Raw genomic sequence first — 20819 nt, forward strand, 5'->3', positions numbered from 1 at the left:
GCCAGCGAGGCTCGGCCGACGCGTCATTATGTCAACGACTCCCCTCCCCTCCCCTCCGCTCCGCTTCCGCGACTACCGTTCACGAGCGCGCCGAGGGCTCAGCGGCTCGGCAGCGCCGATCGGACGGCCATTGTACGGGCGAGTAATCCCGACACGCAGCTCCCTGTGTTTGGCGCGGCCTTGGCGCCTCGACGACCCCGACGACGCCCTTCGCGACGACGCCCTTCGCGACGACGCCCTCCTCGACGCGCCGCGCCACGCCTCGCCCGATTCGCTCCGACGGGTATCGAGAGCTCCGTGGACCAACAAAACAAATCCCCACCACCACCAACAAAAAAAAAATTCGAACTCCTTGATGGTTCGTGAGGTACCCTCCCAGCTTACAGGCCCACGATAAACCCCCGGGCACATTAGAAGTCCGGGGCGATTCATCAGGCAGGGCCTTACGTACGGTAACGGGATTCGAACCCGGGGATAACACGTGTGGCAGCCAGCAACAATGACGGCGCGTCTTAGCGTGGCTCCTCGGTGTCATCCGCTTACAGTGCACGCGAGCACTAAGCCGCCAATAACAGTCCGAGGGCGCGGTTGGTTCGAAAGGCATAAACAAAGAGAAAGGGGTACTCACAGGCGTACTGGACGGTGGCGGGCCGGGAGCGGATCTTGCCACGCGACGACCAGGCCAGGCACGTGCACGTGTACTTGTCGCCGAAGAACTCCTCCACGTCCTGCCGGGTCACGTTGACGGAGGCCTCCACGTGGCGGACGCCGTCATGCGGGTCCACGAACTCCTGCTGGTGGGACGTCGCCTTGGCCGCGTTGGAGCACTTGAAGTACACCTGCAAGCAGGGAGGGCCGGAGGGTCAGTGGCTGGGCCAGCGTGGCGGCGGCGCACAGTGGTCCAGGAGACCGGTGGGAGCGGTCAAAATCCCGGACGCGTTTTGAGCTGTAGAGTCGCTAAACAGGACTCGAACCGAACGTGTGACCCCACCAACGGATTCCTCGTTCGGAGAGCAATCCATTGGTGGGGTCACACGTTCGGCTCCAGCCCCATTTAGCGACTCTGGAGCTGAAAACCCGCCCGGGATTTTGACCGCCTCCACCGGTCTTGGCGCACTGCGCGGCGCCGAGATAGCCGCCAGAAGGAGAAGGAGTGCCCGTCGGACGACCCCGCTGCGATAACACGACAGTTCCCCGGGCCATTCCGCGCTTCTTCCGGAACTCATTTTCTTGGGGCGCTTCGCTAGCCAAAACAAAACCACACACAGCGCGCCTCGCGAGGCGCAGTAACCGACTCACATCGGCCGATAGCGCGGGTAATAGTGCCGGATAATTAGAGATAGGCGGCCCTCTCGACCAGTGTGCCAGCCCCGCCCCGCCAAGTGCAGCCAAGGGTCGTTCCGGGAACGGCGGAGGGGAGGAAGGCAGCGGTGCAATTGATTGCATTGCAAAAGCCAGGGAGCAGGCGGAGCAGGCCGTCATGTACCTGCTGCCGCCGCTCGCGATTGTCGGGGCGCGAGAGAGCGAGAGGGAGAGGGGTGGGGAAAGGGAGAGAGAGAGAGAGAGAGAGAGAGAGAGAGAGAGAGAGAGAGAGAGAGAGAGAGAGAGAGAGAGAGAGAGAGAGAGAGAGCGCCAATCAACACGGCTTAATTAGCCGAATTCCCGGGCCGCTGCAACAACCCCTAACCCATTCCTCCCGCGCCACCCCGTTCAGGCAGTCCGGCCGAAGAGAGGCCATCGTGTCCACCCAAAAGACACGGCGAAAAAACAACAACAAAAATTTGCTGAAAATTCGAGTTTGATAGCAATTTTTTTTTCCGACGCGAACAGTCTCAGACAGCCGCAGTGCCGCTCAGAAACGGTGACATGACGGCGACTCACGTGTCGCAGGCCCTTCCGAGAGACAGGCGGCGGCGCTGTCCTTGTCCTGTTCTGAGATGTCGGGCACGGATGAGGGGGCGGGCCCGGCGCGCGCACACATACACGCACACACACACGCACACACAGGGGGCTACGGCCCAGTTTCAGCGGAAAACCATTACAGTGGCCGCCCGCCCCGCCCTGCTTCCGCGTACTAAGGAGGTTGACCTGCCCGAAGTCCCCCCCCCCTTTCCCTCTGGGTCCGGAAGCACGCTGCGAAGCACGGCGCCGTGCGGCACCGAGCCAGGCCGTCCCGTCGACAGCGCCGCGCCCGGGCCAGCCTACCCTGCAGGCGATTGCGATTGCGATTAACGGCTGGACCACAAGTGATCGTCTGCCTTTCGGGCCCGCCCGGTCATGTCGGTGATTCACCAGCACGTGACGGGGCGTCCCTACTGAGAGGAGTGGTTTTCTCGGTAGACCGGGTTCATACGCCCACGAATCTGGGTTTGTAGCGGGGACAGCCTTTTGGCCGTCCACCCCTACCCCGCGGCCCGCTTGCAGTGCATGTTCTCACCGTGAGCGCGTTGATGGCGGAGCAGCGCAGCGTGGCGTGGGCGTTCTTGATGACGAAGGTGTCCTGGGGCTCCTCCAGGAACAGGGGGTCGTGCGAGGAGGCGTGCATTGGCGGCAGCAGCTCGCCGTCCGCCGCCCCCGGCACCGCCCCCGGCGCGCCGCCGACGCCGCCCTGGACGCGACCGCGCTCCACGGAGTCCTCCTCGTCGGTCAGGTCGTCTGGAAAAAGCGCAAGCAAGGGACGTCACTCCACTGGAAAAAAAACAACAACAACAACAACAAAAACCCGCGCAAAGAGGTCAACGTCGTAAGCCCCAAGGACGGTGTGATAATTCAAACGACACTTTTTCCCAGTTGGTAACTACTCGCATGGAGATACCCGCGAACCCACTCCACGAACATAAAACTCCAAGGCAAACTACAAGGCGGCAAAACTACTGCACACGTTACAGGCCGACTTGGCAGCCGATACAGGAAAAGACAACGTAAGGGTGCACGCAACACGAGAAAATGATTCTCTCAAACCTTTTACTCATCAATCATGCGAAAAGAAACGACAACAAAAAAGACTAACAACAAGAAAATGGCGCCATATTTTGTCCGCATTTCCATTTCTCTCGCTGACGCGGAACGTATTCCGCGGCAACAAATAACAACAACAACGAGAAACACGGCGATAAACGTCGCGGACGCGCACTTGATGGCGCTGGCAATCAAGTCTCGCCGATGTGGATTTGTGGATTTGTCGCGCCTAATTGAATGCACGCCGGGCCCTCACACGTCAACGCCCTCGCCGCCTCCGGAGAACAACATTGAAAGTCCACCGAAAACTCGATGGTTTCTTGAGACGAACTTTGGACTGTGATTTCTCTTTCCTTTCCGCGTACCGCGGCGCGGCGGCACTTAGCGTCCGCGGCTCGATTTATACCCGCTGCGTCACCGCGGGCACGGCGGCCCACGCACATCATACGCCACGAAAAATGGGTCACTCTGCCCCGCCAACCGACGAGGGTGGAATTGTCGAAAACGAGCAAAATTTCGCTGCTGATGAAATGATAAGCGAGCGGCATTCTCGCGCGCGGCCCTACTATGCAAACGCCCGAAAGGGGGCCACGGCGGCGCGCTGCGCGGTGCGGGCACAGGACGTCTTCCATCAGCAGCAGCACGCCGTCGTCGTCGTCGTCGCCACTTCGCGAGTTTACGGACCAAGTGGCCCCCGCAGAAGAGCGGCGGCACACCATTAGCCCATTGAGATAATCACACGCATTGAGGGAAGCGACGCCGCCCCCTTTTTCGGCGCGTCAAAGCGAGCGGCGCGGCCTGCACCACGCCGTCGACGACATGGTCTGCACCACGCCGTCGACGACATGGCCTGCACCACGCCGTCGACGACATGGCCTGCACCACGCCGTCGACGACATGGCCGGCACCACGCCGTCGACGACATGGCCTGCACCACGCCGTCGACGACATGGCCGGCACCACGCCGTCGACGACATGGTCGGCACCACGCCGTCGACGACATGGCCTGCACCACGCCGTCGACGACATGGTCGGCACCACGCCGTCGACGACATGGCCTGCACCACGCCGTCGACGACATGGTCTGCACCACGCCGTCGACGACATGGCCGGCACCACGCCGTCGACGACATGGCCGGCACCACGCCGTCAACGACACAACAACTCGGCCGCTCGGCGCGCACCGAGAGCCGAGGGCGCCGGAAATAGCCGGCCCGGTCTACATGCCGGGGCTGCCGGGGGGCGGTCACAAACCCCGTGACGGATTGGGGCCGCAGCCAATCTCGGCGCTCCGTGGCGGTCCCCGACAACAAGGCCGCCGAGCAGGACACACCATCCCCGCTGTTCATACGCCACATCATTACCCCGGGGCAGCCCCTGCGAGTGAGCTTGCGGTGACGTCAGGGCGTCGGGGCACAGTGGGCCAGCCGGCTGGGGGGGGCTGGTCCCCTCGGGGCCCCGGGGCCCTGCGGTCAGGCCAGTCAGGCCGCTGCTGCCTCGCCGTGGAGGCGGTCGAGGCCGTCGAGGCCACGGAGGCCCCCCTCGAGGCGAACGGCGCATCGCGGAACCAATAACATCCTCGCGGACGCCATCGGCAGCCATAAGGATCGCGTCGAGGGGTAATAACCGGCAGCCGGCGATACGCCACGTTCCATTTATTTGCTTTGCGGAGCGCGCTGCTGCCGCCGCCGCCACTGCCCCACCCCGCGCACTGCTGTTTCACACGCGGCTTAGATTTCGCGCCAAAATCGGCGGGCCAACAACGCGAAGCACGAACGACGGCATCAATAACCAACGCGCTCATTAACAGGCATGGATTCCAAAACGGGAAAAGGCCGTAGTTTTTCGTTCCTATGCATAAAGCAGCCGCGGCGGCGTGGCGAGGCGTGGCGTGGCGGCGAGCCTCAAGGCGGCTCCGCGTGGGTGCGTCCTTCGTTATGACCGCGCGAGTAATGAGACAAGGCAGAAACAGAGAGCGCGGGGCGATGGACGAGCACCAAGGTGGCGGCCTGCGCGGCCTGTCCGCGGCCTGCGCGAGGACCGGGACGACCCGCCCGCCGACCAGCCTGTCGGGCCTCATGGCCTGGACGCGGAGAGACGATTCCCCCTCTCTCTTTCACCCTGCCACGCCCCGCGGGGCTACAGTATGTCACATGCCCACACGGTTACACCAGCAAATGAGATTCGTTCCGCGTTGGGGCTGTCCGGGCCCTCTGCGGCGCGGCGCGCCACGGCGGCGACCTCCGCCCGTCCCTCTCTCCGTCTCTCTCCAGTCGCGGCCCCGGGGCGGAGTGCGAGCGAGAGGCCGCGCGGTTCGGACTGTTCGGACGCGCGTCGATGAGCCTGGGCGGTCCTCGCGTCGCGCGCGTGATTGGAAAATAAACTCCCTCGGTGTCCGCCTGTCCGTCCGTCCGCCGCGTCGGCCATCGTCACCGGCACGACACTTACCCCGTCAAAGTCCCCGCCACAAACAGAATAACTCACTTATTACGAGCCTGCAGAACGGGCCCGGCCCGCCGGGACGACGGCCACATCGACGACATAAAAACGTTTACGTGTCATGGCGCGCCGTGGCGGTCGGTGGGTCGCGGCGTGCTGCGTGCACGGCGCGCTGCATCGCGCAAACGGCCCGTAAAGCCGCGCACAATGTCACCTGGTTCGCGCCAAACCGCGACAACTTGTACGCGCGTGAGTGTGTGTGTGTGAGTGAGCGCACATGGCCGCCGACACCTGGGCTGCATCACACGGACACGCACACACACACACACACACACACACACACACACACACACACGGTGGAATCTGTGCACTTTTCAGCGGCCGTTGCTCGTCCGCGACCACGCGCCCCCCGTTGTTGTTTCAGCCCCTCACCGCCCAGAGCGCCGGCAGCGCCAGCAGCGCGCCCCTTTCGCAATCAACACCTGGCCACTGTAAATTGCATTCGTTTATTTTATCTGGCCGCCCTTCTCCGCCTGGCCATTTTTCGGCCGCGCGGCCCTTCGGCCCGATTTAGCCCGGCGCGCCGGCCGAAGGGCCGCGGGGCCGAAGCCGCCAATCACGACACTCTCTCGGCCCCGCTGCAGCGCACAGTGGGCCAGAAGACCGGTGGAGGCGGCCGAAACTCTAGACGCGTTTTGAGCTCCAGAGTCGCCGAATGGGACTCGAACCGAACGTGTGATCCCACCAGTGGGCTGCTCTCCGAACGAGGAATCCGTTGGTGGGGTCACACGTTCGTTTCTCGTCCTGTCTAGCGACTCTGGAGCTCAAAACGCGTCTAGAGTTTCGGCCGCCTCCACCGGTCTTCTGGCCCACTGTGCGGCGCATGCGCGGATCGGCGAGGACTCTATTTACCCAACGGCCATTAAAGCGGTCTGCTTGTGGAGGGCGCGAGCGCGTTCCTGCTGAGTACTTGTGAATAGTTTGGAACACTAACTACTGCGGGCTGCCGGCCGGCCGGCCAGCCGGACAGACGGCCTGTGCCATTGCCGCCACTCAGGACTGCTGCAGGACCCCCGCAGCCCGGCCAGCCGCACAACGGCCGAGTTAGCAGTGGATAGCCACTCTACGCCACTGTTCTCTCACTCTCACACACACACACTCACACACACGCACGCCGGCAGCCGTTTCCAGGGCGATGATAGGCCGCCGGTGGCGCCCCGGCTCGGCGAGCACGCCGACGACTACGGGCAGCACGTTAACTGCGCCCGGGTGGTATTCGCGCTCGGCCTATCGGCTCGGCCCGACCCCATTCCGACCGGTGCACCCTTCCAAGAAACGCCCCCGCCGCGAGTCGAACCCGCGCCCCAACGCGGCCGCGGTTGCGCGAGGTCGCGGCGGCGGCACCGCGATCGGCGGCGAGGTGGGGTCGCCGTCGTGGCGGCGGCGGCGCCGGCGGCTTCCCTCCACCTTCAAGACGGGCTTAATGACGGTATAAAGCAGTCAGGAAGTGCCACTTAGGGAGGCTGCGAGACACCGCGCCCCATATTAAACACAGTTGCGAAATGGAGCCCTGCGAGGCCCCCGCCAGGCCCCGGTGAGGCCCTGCAGGCTAAGGGCTCCCGCGGGCAACCTAACGGCAGGATTCTAATGAGAAGAAATCGGCTTAAACTTGTCACGCCCCAGCCAGGTAAACTTCTCGCGCGCAGCTCTACCCCCCGCGGGCCCCGCGGCCCGGCTAGCTTCGAGTTGATAAACAATTGTGTCGCGACGAATTTGCCGCGAGTCCTCCAGGGGAGCTCGCCACGGCGAGCGCAGTGCTCCAGCAGCGAGTGGGCTCCGCGAGTGGGCTCCAGGCACTGCGACATTGGCGCAGGACATCCCTGATCCCAAGTTTAGCAAGCAGACTGCGGAATGTACTGCAACTCTCCAAAGTCGGCAAGTCTCTGCTGCTCGGCACAGCCCGGCCCTGTCCTACAATGGTCCACTGGCACGCCGGAACGCTGGAACAGAGCGCGGCCAGACTGGGCGGCGGCGCGGCGGCGCTCCCCGGCGGGGTATTTTACCCCCTCGAACTTACGCAGGTCACGTCCGAGAGCCGTTACCACCCCTAAACCCTCTCCGCCCCGCGCCGCCCCTCCCACCGAGGCCATCTCAGGACCCACTACTCCTGGACAAGCCGTTCCCCGATCTCACTCAGGGCCACAAAAAAAAAAAATCCACAAACCAAAATTCCCTCAAATACTCTACCGTCCAAAAAATGACCAAAAACTTGCGGTGCCGAGTGGTTGGCACCTCTACCAACCAAGAGCTACAGTGCAGCCACACCATGCCGAAGAGAGGCGTCTAGCTCACCATTCTCTAACTTCCTGTGCGTCGCGGAGTTGGTCGCGAGGCCTACCAACCCACCTGAAACAAACAAGGACAGCGGCATGTTAGATTCGCGCCGGCTAGACAATCACGCACACACTCGCACCAACACACACAAACAGGCGGTAATAACGCATAATGCGAACACTTCGCCACACAATACGATGCACTGACTGTATTTCTGCAGTCAGCAGGAGCGCCGACGTGCGTTACCGTGCGTTACCGCCCCGGACACGCCCGCCAGAATGGGGAACAACGCGAGCGAGCGCGTGTGTGTGTATGTGTGTGTGTTAGTGTGTGTGAGCGTGTGTGTGAGGTTATGGATTGCACGCTGCGACACGGGCAGATCGTCAAGCCAGAGCGTGAGGCCAGAACAGCCCGCGGCCGGCCGGCTGGTTTCGATTTCAAACACCAGGAAATCGTCCGCTCGAGAAAGGCAGGGAAGGGAAGGGAAAGAAAATGAAAACAAAACGAAAAGAGGCTGCGACTCGTAAAGCAGCACCGGGGCTGCTTGCTGCGGCCGACGGATTCCGGAGAGTCGTCGCTCCGTCTCCGTCGCACTCATGGCGCGTCCCCGCCGGGGTGCGAGAGAGACAGAGCGGCGGGACAATCCTTCGGAATCGCGGGGCAGGCGGGACGCGGCGGGGCGCCCGGCAAAAACAAGAGGCGACCGTATGACATGCGTTTATGATGCGGGTGTGTGTGCACGTGTGCACGCGTGTGCGTGTGTGTGCATGTGTGTGTGAGCAAAAGCCTCTGCCCTCCTCGGCCCTTCACCATATCTTTCTTTTCCCCTCCCTTCCGCCCCCAGCTCTGCACTTTTCCGGCCGCGAGAGCTTTTGTTTATTCACAAGGAGGAAGAAAAGTCATACTCAAACGCACACACTCGCGCAAGGCCGCGCGGGAATTTGAATTTCCCGCCCGACGCCGCGCGGCCGCACGGCCCTCGCCGCGCCACTGCCAAAAGAACGGACTCGTCGGTCCGTTTCGTCTGGCACGTAATGAAGAGTAGGCAAAATAAATTGACCGAGACACAATTGAGAGAGGAGAGGCCGTCGGGGCCCCGGCTGCGCGGCCCGGCTGCGCCCACAAAGTTCTATAGCCCCCCCCCCCCCCCGCGTGGACCCAAAGCGTGGTGGCAATGCAGACGGAGTAAGGGCACAACTGCCAAGAATGTGAACGGCCAGAGGGAAAGGGGCGCGGGCGGCGAGGGCGGCGCGGGCGAGAACATCTGGGCCTTGTGAATAAGCCAGTAGGACGTCGTGGAGGGCTAGAGGGCGGAGGGCGCGCCCTGCCTGGCCACGCCTGGCCCTTGCCGCTTCCTCCCCGAGTCATCCGATCTGATCGGGGACGTCGTAACACGCCGGCCGGGCCGGTCTACACTACAACGCACAACGCCTGCAGGGCCTGCAGGGCCTGCACGCCGAGATATCAACTCCGGTTAGCGCCAGACGTCGGCGGCCGCGACGGCGCCGCGTCGACGGCCACCCCGAGAGCCGGCGGGGCCGTCCATTGCAGTGCAGCGCGGGGCAGTATTTCGCCACCAAGCCGGCCAGCGGCGGCCAGGCGTCCCCGAGGGCCACGCGGTGTCCGGGACTCGCTGTCCGACCAACCCGGCATCCCTCTTGCTTTACCCCAGGCCGCCGTGTCCCCTGTCCTTCCTCACTCTCTCTCTCACACACACAGGGACGACACAACCGTGTTGCGTTACTCCCAATTTCCGTGGAGCTACCCAGGGGCCAGCCAGCCAGCCAGCCTGCGCCCCGCCCAGGCCAATACCAGCAGAGTAAGTGATCCACCACGCCAGCCAGCCAGCCCTTTCGGCCGAGGGGGTAAAAATAATGTGAGCGGCGCCCGCATCCCAGTGCACTGTGTGCGTGTGTGTGTGTGCACTACTTGCACGACGCGCCCAGTAAGACGTCAAACAGCGGAGCCAATCAGCCGCGCGCCCTCCGCGCGCGCTACACTGTAAGGCTCCGTACACTCCCCACTACACTGATGTCGCCTGACAACTTCAAGTGGCTAATTAATTGTCGCAGCACCGCGATGTGCGCGCGAGCGAGTGCGCGCCGTGCCGCGCCGCGCCGCCTCAAAGACCCCCCCGCCGCCCCACGCCACCAGGGGCACGGGGCACCGCCGCCGCCCAGCCCGGCACGCGTGTGGGATATCAATAAGCAGCAAGGTGAGCGCGACACACACACACACACACACACACACATGCACACGCCGCTGCTCCCAATTGCGATTTGCGGAGACCAATTACCGCCTCATTACCGGGCCATTAGCGGGCGGCGTGTCGGCGTGTCCAGCGGGGCGGCCAAAACGACGACCGCGCACCGCAGCGCGCGATGAGCAGGCCGAGTCTCCGTTGCGATTCGGTCGGACACACTGGCGGGTAATTCGCGACAGGGCGGCCGACGCGGCCGAGGCGCGGCGCCAATTTATACATCCTCCTGACCCGCCGCGCCGCCGCGCTGTCTCTGGGTAACAGTGTATTTAGCGAACGAGAGCGACGCTCCGCCCTTTATATTCGCCGTTACGCCCCCCTCCGCGAGGCGACCCACGCGCAGTGCCGCGCTGCACCTGCATTATAACAACACTCGCTCGCACGCACACAGAGGCACACACGGGGGCCGCGTGGGCCGAGCGGTGTCCCCGCCAACCCCGCGCTGCTGCTGGTGGTGCGGACGGACGGCGACGAAAGCGAGAGAGCGAGAGAGAGCGAGAGAGAGCGAGAGAGAGAGAGAGAGAGAGAGAGAGAGAGAGAGAGAGAGAGAGAGAGAGAGAGAGAGAGAGAGAGAGAGAGAGAGAGAGAGAGAGAGAGAGATGCCATAAACCGCGGCGGGTAGTACAGCACACAATGAGTGGCCGTTTGGCGAGGCTAAAGCGGGCGGAATATGGAGCACCGTGCCGTCCACCGGGAGGAGGCAGGCCGAGGCAGGCAGGGCCGCGGACCGCGGAGTGAACCGCGAACGTCGTCCACCACCACAATCACAACGGCCATCGCCTCGCCGCGGATAGTCCTGGCGTCCTGCTCCTGCCGCTGCAGACCTCTCGGTACGTGCTTGTCACCTCCCACTCCCCCGGCACCCCGCCCCGCCCCGCCGCGCCTCGCGGACATGACGGCCGCGTGGCGCGTCGATCGAGCCCAATGGCGCGGACACGCCCCTGGACGCCGACGTCCCGGACACGTCCTCCAGGGCGGCACGCGCCGACTGACGGCGCGGAGTCAAACGAGCGGGGCGGCAATCATTATCCTGCACCACCGCCAGCCCGGCAGGCAGGCAGCACCCCGCGAGCACGCCGCACGCCGCCACCGCGGCGCCAGGGGGTGGCTGGGCTGGCTGGAGCACGCCTCGGGCAGCGCGCGCCGTGCCGTGCCGTGCCCGACGACACGCACGCACCGACCGCGAATAATTATTGCGGCGTGTACGGCGTGTACAGCTTACAGTGTGCGCGTTGTACTCCACCGACGCACGCAAAACGACGCGGCAGCCTGCGGCGCGCTCCGCAACCGCCACCTATTTTTACTCGAGAGGCACCAATATCCGTAACGCCCTGCTTTCGAGACGCACGCACACCGACGCACACTCACACACACACACAAGGCGCCACGCGGCTGCACTCGAAACCAGACGCGGCCGAAACAAATGACGGGGAATCAGCGCGAAATGGGTTCTCGCGGCTCACACACACACACACACACACACACACACACACACACACACACACACACACACACACACACACACACACACACACACACACACACACACACACACACACACACGCACACACACGCACGCACACGGTCCAGCACCCGCGCGGTCGGCAGCAGGCAGTGCGGTGGCGGCCACACGGCGCGGCTCGGCAAATATAGACATAACAAATCAGCGCACCAGTGGCACCAGCAGCGGCAGTGCGGGACATGCGGGACATGCGGGGCCAGGCCGCCCAGCCAGCGCGGCGCGCGCGAGCAGAGCAGTCGAACCGCGAAGCGCGCAGCGCCGCGCAGCAGGTCCCACCACCCACGCCATGCCAGCGACGGCCAGCAGCACGGCCAGCACGAGCCACCGCAGTGGCACCCATGTCGAAACCACACTCACGGCAGCTCACAAATCGCCAAGCAGCGAACGCTGATTTACCGCGCTGACACACACACACACACACACACACACACGCCCGGTGCGAGATGGGCATACAGGACATGAGCCCCGTCCCGTTTGAGCCCCGATGGTCTGAGCCCCGACCTGAGCCCCAACCTGAGCCCGGGTTGAGCCCCGACTTGAGCCCCGACCCAAGCCCCAATTTCCAGAGCCCGGATTGAGCCCCGACCTGAGCCCCGTTTGAGCCCCATTTGAGCCCCACTTGAGCCCCATTTGAGCCCCGCGACCTGAAATCACGCATTTTTGCATAATTTATTGCTATGGGGCTCAAGTGGGGCTCAAATGGGGCTCAAATGGGGCTCAAACGGGGCTCAGGTCGGGGCTCAATCCGGGCTCTGGAAATTGGGGCTTGGGTCGGGGCTCAAGTCGGGGCTCAACCCGGGCTCAGGTTGGGGCTCAGGTCGGGGCTCAGACCATCGGGGCTCAAACGGGACGGGGCTCATGTCCTGTATGCCGCGAGATGGACGTGTCGGAGCGCGGCTCATTATTCATCCTCTGGTCCAGCAGTGTGCTTTCTCCCTCTCTGTCCTCGCCTCGTCCGGCGGCGACGCCACGGCGACGCCTTGCGCGGCTCGCGCGGCCCGCGGCTGTGATTGGCAGATTTACGCCCGCCGATGATGTACGTATCGAGAGTGAAAGGAGAGCGCTGCCAGTGTGCTGCCAGCGCCACGCAGACCGGGCGCGGCATTGTCCCGGTGCGGACTCGGTGCTGCCCTGCTTCGCTTGCCGAGGGCCAGCTCACAGTGTACCGCCGCATCCGGCGGCACGTCGCCGTCGAGGCCGTCGAGGCCAGCTGCGCGAACGGCCCCGAATTGCGCCAAATGGCGCTCTGGCGGCGCGGCCCAGTGTGGCGGCACAGGGCCCTTTGACGGCCACACGAAACGACACGTTCGTCAAAAGGGCCGATGACACTTTCCACGAAGGCAAAAATTAAGCGCGGCCCGCCTCTCCGTCTCACTCCCCGCATGTGCACGCAAATGAGCGAACACGCACATTCTCTCTCTCTCTCTCTCTCTCTCTCTCTCTCTCTCTCTCTCTCTCTCTCTCTCTCTCTCTCTCTCTCTCTCTCTCTCTCTCTCTTTCTCTCGCACACACACGTGCCGACGGCCCGCCCATCAGCCCTCACATGTGCGACGCACGCACCCCGAGGGGGTGGCGGCTGGTCCATAATCACTGACCAGGACGTCGACGACGACGTCGTCGTCAGCACAATTATGCCTGCTGGTGCGCACAATAACCAAGCCGTCGGCGTGGCCGGCCGCGCCGTGCAGGTGTCCGCGCTGCAACCCTTCACCGCGGCGTGGCGCGGCGGGGCGGGGCGGGGCGGGGCGGGGCGAGGCGCCGCCAGCTGGCTCCGCTCCCCCAGTCCGCTAGTCCGCTCACGTCCGGCTCGCGGGGTCAATAGCGCCGCGGGTTGGCGGCCGTAATTGGCGCACCGAACGGGGAAATGCAGCGACACGCGCCGCGGCCCGCGACCAGGTCGCCGTCGACGAAGGCACGTCCCCGTCGACGACGACGGCGGCGTGCCGATAAGCGCGAAGCCGCCACGCGGCCACGCCCGGAGCGCTTATCCGCTGAATCGATACGGGAAACAATTAGCCTCCCCGACGCCGTGCAGGCCGTGCAGGCCGCGCAGGGCGTGCACCAAAGCCACGACCTACACGCCGTCCGCGGCGAGGCCAGGCCGAGGCCCCGGCGGCCTAGGTCGACAGATATTTTATTTCTGGACGGCCGTATAATTGGTGATTGCGCAACCGCGGGGAGAGCCGAGCCGCGGCTCTGTGTGTTGGTGAGTGTGTTCGCAACATGGGGCTTTACTGGCCGTTTGATTGCACCTCCAGATGTCGCAGCAGGCCGCCGCCGTAGCCGCCGACCGGGACGACCGCCAGGACCGCCAGGACACAAAACACGCCGACGGGGGCGTCGCGGCCGCCAGCCTTGTCCGAGCGGCGTTCCCTCTTCCCTGCCCCGCGGGCTGCCGCGCTGCCGCTGCTGGGCTTCGCGTTTCGGCCCAACTTCCAGCTCGTCCGCGATGCCCCGCGATGCCCCGCGATGCCCCGCGATGCCCCGCGATGCCCCGCGATGCCCCGCGATGCCCCGCGATGCCCCGCGATGCCCCGCGATGCCCCGCGATGCCCCGCGATGCCCCGCGATGCCCCGCGATGCCCCGCGATGCCCCGCGATGCCCCGCGATGCCCCGCGATGCCCCGCGATGCCCCGCGATGCCCCGCGATGCCCCGCGATGCCCCGCGATGCCCCGAGACGCCCCGCGATGCCCCGCGATGCCCCGCGATGCCCCGCGATGCCCCGCGATGCCCCGCGATGCCCCGCGATGCCCCGCGATGCCCCGCGATGCCCCGCGATGCCCCGCGATGCCCCGCGATGCCCCGCGATGCCCCGAGACGCCCCGAGACGCCCCGCGATTCCCTCCCGGAATGCAGCTCCAGCGTCCAGCCTGGCCGCAGCCCCGCGCGCCGGCGATATTTTTAATATCCGGACCACCAGACACAGCAGCAGCAGCCAGCGATGCGGACCGAACAGTCCCCCCCCCCCCTCCCGCTGGGATTTTTGCATCGCGCGCTCGGCATGCTTGCGTGCGGTTGGGACGCCTGACAGCTTTAGCACGACGCCGCGTCCCGCCTCGCGGCCTGCACCGCCTGCTGCAGCGCGCTGCGTGCGAGGGGCGGACCGCGAAAGGTCAGGCCGTAAAAAGGGGCAGAGTACTCGCTACCAGTGTACCTACCAGGCCTTCATGGAGCGGAGGAACGGCCGGGCGATTGACCGGGCGGGGCAGATAAGCCCTCGTTACCCCGGGTCTGTCATTACGCGCAGCCCCAGCCCAGTAATACCAACTACCCGGCCGGGATGAAATTAAAACTTTTCGACGAGTCTGCCTCTGCCTCCAACCCGTCCCCGCCCCGGCCAGCAGCACGCCCCCCATAAAGACGAGGCCGGTCATCGAGTTAGCCGGGACGGGAAACGTCCGCGTGACTCTTGACCCGGCGCCGCCCCGCCCCGCCGCCCTGCCGGCCGATGAGTCGCTAAACGAACGAGATTAATCCACGTAAAACATATAACGGCGCGCTGCCCGGGACTGCCCGCTGAGCTGAGCAAACGGTGTCGTCGTCTGCTCGGCCCGGCACGGCCTGCCAGCAAGGACGTCCCGGACGTCCCATCAGCAGCCTCCACCCATAAATCACCGACAGGCTGCTGGCTCCGGGGCCGTCCGGCCGTCCGGGGCGCAACGGTGTGCCGAATATTGTCGAGTTCATCAGCGGCCCCGGGCCGAGCCCCGGGCCTCCCAGCTCGACGAGGCACTTGAGCCCCGCTGCGCCGCGCCGCCGCGCCGAGCCGAGCAGCCGGCGGCGGACCACAAAAGGCGCGGAGCCGAGCCCGGGCCGCGGCGGGCTATTTAAATTGTTGAAATGTAACTAATTCGCCGAGTTATGGGGACAGGCTCACGGCCGGGACGGACGGGCAAGGCTCGAGCGGGAACTCTATGGAGAGGACCGGACCAGGCAGGGCACACGTTTCGTGGCGAGGCGTGGCGGGGCGGGGCGCTGGGGGCCTTGTTGTCGAGGCCCCGCGCCGGCCGCCGGCCACCCAGGAGGTCGTCATCGCGAACATGAAAAGGCTCGGGCCGCCCGGTCGCCACGGAGCCCCCTGCCCCGACACGGGGCCCCACCCCGAGGAGGCCCCCCGCGTCAACACGACACGCTTTCTGACTCTTCGCTGCCGTCCAGCTCGCGGGGTCGGCACTGCAGTGGCGGGGGGTGGGGAGGGGGAGGGGGAGGTCCGCGCGGAACGCTGTCGTCTCGCTTCACCCCGATAAACGACAAAAGAGCGGGCGGACGACGGGCTTAACGTTGACGGCGCGGCTGGCGCGGCCGGCGGGGCGTCAACCCCTCAGCCACACCCTCCCCGTCAGCCTGACGGTCTGCCGGCCGGCCTGCCCGGCCTGCCCGGCTACGCACACTTAATTGGCAATTTGCAGGGCTGAAAACGTGTGGGGTGGCGGCACGGCGTGGGCACGGCGGCACTGGGGCGGCCATTAGCTTCATTCTGCAGCATCGGCTCAGGCTGCCTTACTGCCGCGCCGGGACGATCCCCCTTTTAGTCAGTCAGCAGGCTCGGCTGGCTCGGTTGGCGCGCGTGGCCGACACGGCGCCAGACCCGGGCGGGCCCGGCCGCGGAGGCCGCCGCGGGGCACCACCGCGATGGCGAGGGTGCGGCGGGGGCGGCGTGTGGCGGCGTGCCCCCGGGCGACGTGTTCACCCACCAGCAGACTGATCCCGAGAGCCGTTTTCGTCCCTCGGTCTCCCTCGCACTCACGGCGCGTCCCGTATAGGTGCGAGAGAGACAGAGCGACCCTCGGAATCAGTCCGCGGCTCGGCTGGCTCGGCTACCGGACCGGCAGCGGCGCCACCAGCGGTGCGAACAGCGCCACTCACCGGGCTGCCTCGCTTCCCTGGCTTCCCGCCGCCACCCTCGGCCCGCCTCGGCCAGAAAGAGCTGATTGCTCTAAAGTGGTTATCTCTGCCTGTGATACGCATCCGTGTCCCGCATCCCCCGCCGCACACGCCAAAGCACTTCCCCGGGCAAAGAATACGCCGCAAAAAACGGGAACCGCAGTCGTCACGGCGCGACTTCTCCGCCTCCGCCTTTTCGGAGTCCCCCTCTCAATCGAAATAAAGAGGGCAGCTTGTATTGAGTTCCGGCCAGATCCGATAATCCCCCGGCAAAAGCGCCACACCACGCCGCGCTGGCCGCGCAGGCCGCGCAGGCCGACAGCCAGGAGATCGATCAAGTGCCTTTACTTACGTCCGGCGGGGCGGGGCGGCCAGGCCAGGGCAGGGCAGGGCCGAGACAGCCAGCCGTCGGTTTTAGCGGTTTGGCCGCCACGCCGACACTGACGGCGTGCCTGACGGCCCCAGCGATCGGCACGGCCCGGGTGGTGGTGGTGGGATTAGCGCCCCGGGGCCGCGCGCCGCGCCCCGCGTGCACGCCCCGCAGGCCGTGGGCGTGGCGGAGATCAGCCTTTCAATTAGCTCGGCAAGAGGGACTTTGCGGGCAAGACTCTGTCTCACTCTCCCTCTCGCACGAGAGCGCGCCGCGCCGCGCCGCGCCCGGGGTGTATTTACTCTCCACGATGATGGCGTCGTGCTCCACTTGGACGACACGACTTTTCCACCTGGACACCCCCGGCCCGGCTAAATCCGGCATCGGCCGCCTCGCCGCCTGCCAGCACCACTCATAACGCCCGGCGACGCTCCTGCTTGACGCTCTTGACGACGACACACAGGTGCTGCCGTACTTTTCAGCGCCCCGCCCCGCCACCTCGATGCCAGTCAGTCAGTCGCCCGCGATCTGTCATGCAGACGACGACGCCCCGTGCGCCCACACGGAGTCCTTGAGCTCCTCGAGCGCGTCGCCGTTGACACCTCCCGCGCAAAAGCACGTCGGCGCCGGCGCGGCTTGGCTGCCGATAAGACGGAGGCCTCTCGATCCCGCATCCAGGATCCAGAACCCTTGCCGCGTTCTTCTTTTGCCAGCGGAGCGTCGCGCTGAAGTATTCAACGGTCCGATTCCGTGTTTCGTCGCTTCGTCTCTCTCGCACCACTACGGGGCGCGCCATCAGAGCGAGAGAGACAGAGCGACGGCGGCTGCGGCGCCGCGCTCCCGATACGCGCGGCCCGTAAGTTGCGCGTCCCGAGGAAGGAGCAGGAGAAGGGAATCGTGTACCGAAAGCTCAGAAATCTATTACAGTATTCTCCCGCAATAGGTCGACGGCTCGGGACCGGATCTCGGACTATAACGAACACGAAAACCGAACAGCACATGGTGCGAAGGCCGGGCTCCGGCAGTGCTCCGAGCTCGGGGAGGCCATAAAACAATTAGCCGGCCCTTGGGTCCTACACTGGAGTGGCCCGAAACGCAGTGCCGACCGGCGCCTTACGGGTGTACGCTACCTGGCCAGGTCGGCACTGCGGTTCGGGGTCCCGTCAGCGCCCGGGTTCGCGCGTTTTTGACCTGGCGGCACGGAGGACCCCTGTCAATCATCCCCGAGGGTCGAGCTCGCCGGGCCATAAACCCCCGTGCGTAAGCGGGGGCCGTCACATGAAAACGACTTATTGCGAACCGACCTAATGCGGGAGAATACTGTACCGCCTAAATTATAGCCAAACATAGATAACGGAGGCGGGGCATAAAACTGCCAAAAAGCGCCCGCGGGGCCGCGCCGTCCGTGCCGCGCCGTCGCGGGGCACGGGGCATAAATATCTCGCATTTGTGCAGCTTTCACGTCCACGTCGGCCGTCGTTTTTCGGCGAGGGAAAACAGGGCGACGACGGCCGTTCCGAGGCACCCGTTCGATTCCGGACGACGAGTCACACCGCGCAGGCCGGCCGGGGCCACGGGGGCTCGGCGGCATTCTTGGGGACCCCGACGGCCACCGCGGCGACCCCGCGGGGGGCCGCGACTCTCACGTCCGCGTCGACGAACCCGTTGCAGCGCCAGTGACACGCAGTGACACACGTGTCTCTCGATAATTCAGGGCTTTATGGGAAAAGGATAGACAAGCTATCGGCCTATCGGAGCGACCATTGTGTGTGATCCAGTCCGGGGGCCTGCGCCTCGCTTCGCCTCGTCCAGGCACTGAATGGACAAGCAGTTACAGTGTGGGCCCGTCTCGCGGCTCGCGGGGCGCACCGGGGGCGCCGTGCCGCCGTGCCGCCGTGCCGCTGTACGTGTGGGCTGGAACCAATAACCTGCGTGCTGCGCGCGCTGTCCCGCACACACCGCCCGCTGTTCCTCCAGAGTCATTAAATGAAAAGAAAGGGAAAAATAAAATAGAAAAATGATTTCCGTCGGGGGAGAGACACGTGGCTTTTCAATTTCACAAAGCAGAAAGCGCGCGCATCCATCATTCCCACACACTGCGGGGTCACGACGACGTCATGACCCCGGCTTCGAATACCGGCCGCGCCGCGCGGACTTTTTCAAATTTTCCCGCCACCTTCCTTGCGCTTGCAGCGTACTCACCATCAAAGTCGAGGTCGGGGCCCTCCACGGCCTGCACCGCCTGGCACAGGACCGCGGCCGCCAGCACCGCGACGACGACGGCCTTGGCCATGGCCGTGGGGGTCATGTCATGCGCGCGACGGCCGGCACCGCCGCGGCGTCCACATAGCGGCCACACGCCTGCAACAACAACAACAAAAACAACAAAGTCAGCCAAGTTTTTCCTTGTTCAGAAGAGAAAATGTTGAATTTAGGCGGCGCCTAAAACGGGCCCAGGCCCAGGGCGTCGTCGTCGACTCGTCGAGGCCCTCGCTCGCTCCTTCCTGCGGGGCCGGAAGCACCAGGGCGGTTCTAGAGGGCCGCGCCGAGACACGCACACGCACACACACACACGCGCGCAGAGAGAGAGAGAGAGAGGCTGCCGTAAGAGGGCGCTGATGACGAGGCCCACAAAAGGCTTGACGTGACAAAGCGGCGCGAGGAGGCGCCCGGAAAACAAGAGCAGCTGGGCGTGGTGGCGGGGCGGGGCGGGGCGGGGCGGGGCGCCTCCAGAGTCCTTCCTCTCCCTTTCTTCTTCTCCAGCGGCAGGACAATGACGAAACATCGGAATTAACCCGCAGAGGGCCTCTCGTGCACCTTGTCGTTGTCCGAGGCCTCTCCAGCGTCTCGGCCCGCTGTCGCGGCTGGAGCGCGCGCACTCCACTTCCAGTGTCGCTAATGACTCATGCAGAGCGACGGCAGCACTGTTCCGGGGCGGACCGCTGGAACTCCAAAACTCTCTCGCAACACTTGTCCGCGTTGTCCGCGCGGGCGCCAATGACCCTCGGCGGCGCGCCCCCGACTGTATAGTCCGTGGGGGTGGGGGAAGGGTGGGGGGCGCCTCTCGAAATACCGCCCCTCGTGCACTCGAGTACCGGAAAGGAGTGGGGGGAGGGGGAGGCAAGGATTGTCCGGCAGTTGCGCATAGCATCTCTACTTCATCAAACGGCAATGCAAGAGGCCGCCGCGCCGCGCGCTGCAGCAGAACAAGACCCTCCACTCGAATCTGCTACAGCCACCGCCAGCACCGCTGCTGACTCCAGTCGGCCGAGAAATAAGAATAGTCGACGTGATTATAATAAGCTGTCTCGCGCGCTCGCCCCCATTGTGTTCGGGGACTTGTCAAAAGGCGACCCCCTCACACACGCGCACTCACACGCTCACAGCGACAGTGGTGTGTGACGTGTGTGACGCGCACTGTGACACCCCCCGGGCGGCTGGGCCGCGGGGACGCGAACCAGAGCGCTAATAACAACAGCACTGTGAAATCCGACCACGCCCTCGCTGCAGGTAGTAAGTGCGACATTTCGTTGCAACCGCCACCGCGTGTTGCTGTTTTTTGGCGGTGCCTCGCGGTTCGCGAACCACTGAGGGGGGCGACAGGGCGCCAACGAGGCGAACGGAACGAACTGCCGCCGCGGCGGCGCGGAGGCGTCGGCGTCGTCAGTGCCCGGAGGCCAAGGTAAACACAGCAAACGGAGTACAGCGTCGCGACGCCGGGCCTCCCCGCCACCCCTCCCCTTGCTTCGCCCTCACCGCAAGACGCCCCGCACTTTGTCCGGGAGGTGAGACAGTTCTCACCGCCGCTACACAATCAGATAACGAACCCCTTCGGCCCCGCCCCGCCCCGCCCCGCCCCGCCCCGCCCCGCCCCGCCCCGCCTTTCGCCGACTGGCCGGCTGGTGCAGCCCTACCCTTCCCCGCTTTGCATATCGGAGGGACGGCGTCCTCTATCTCGAGGTCACATCTAAGACCGCGGTGGCGGGGCGCAGCGAGTAGTGGCTGGGCCGCTGGGATGAGGTCGCCGTCAAACACCCTGCCGTGGCTGCC

The 20819-nt window shown here is 65.1% G+C and overlaps 2 protein-coding genes across 2 annotated transcripts in view; both read right to left on the bottom strand.

The window, feature by feature from the left end:
- Positions 1-20819, bottom strand: part of LOC117641100 (spondin-2-like) — a 468689-nt gene that overhangs the window by 327163 nt on the left and 120707 nt on the right. The window lies entirely within an intron of this gene.
- The window catches only part of LOC117641099 (netrin receptor UNC5C), a 119129-nt gene that overhangs the window by 36392 nt on the left and 61918 nt on the right, over positions 1-20819 (bottom strand). Inside the window, exons 2-5 of the mRNA XM_034378208.1 lie at positions 18972-19130; positions 7750-7803; positions 2438-2655; positions 629-839 (exon numbers count right to left, since the gene is read on the bottom strand). Of these exons, the coding sequence (XP_034234099.1) occupies positions 629-839; positions 2438-2655; positions 7750-7803; positions 18972-19077 (589 nt within the window). The 5' untranslated portion in view covers positions 19078-19130. The remainder of the gene's footprint in view (positions 1-628; positions 840-2437; positions 2656-7749; positions 7804-18971; positions 19131-20819) is intronic.

Source organism: Thrips palmi, unplaced genomic scaffold (assembly GCF_012932325.1).
Source record: "Thrips palmi isolate BJ-2018 unplaced genomic scaffold, TpBJ-2018v1 HiC_scaffold_15, whole genome shotgun sequence".
In the NCBI taxonomy this organism is placed as follows: Eukaryota; Metazoa; Arthropoda; class Insecta; order Thysanoptera; family Thripidae; genus Thrips; species Thrips palmi.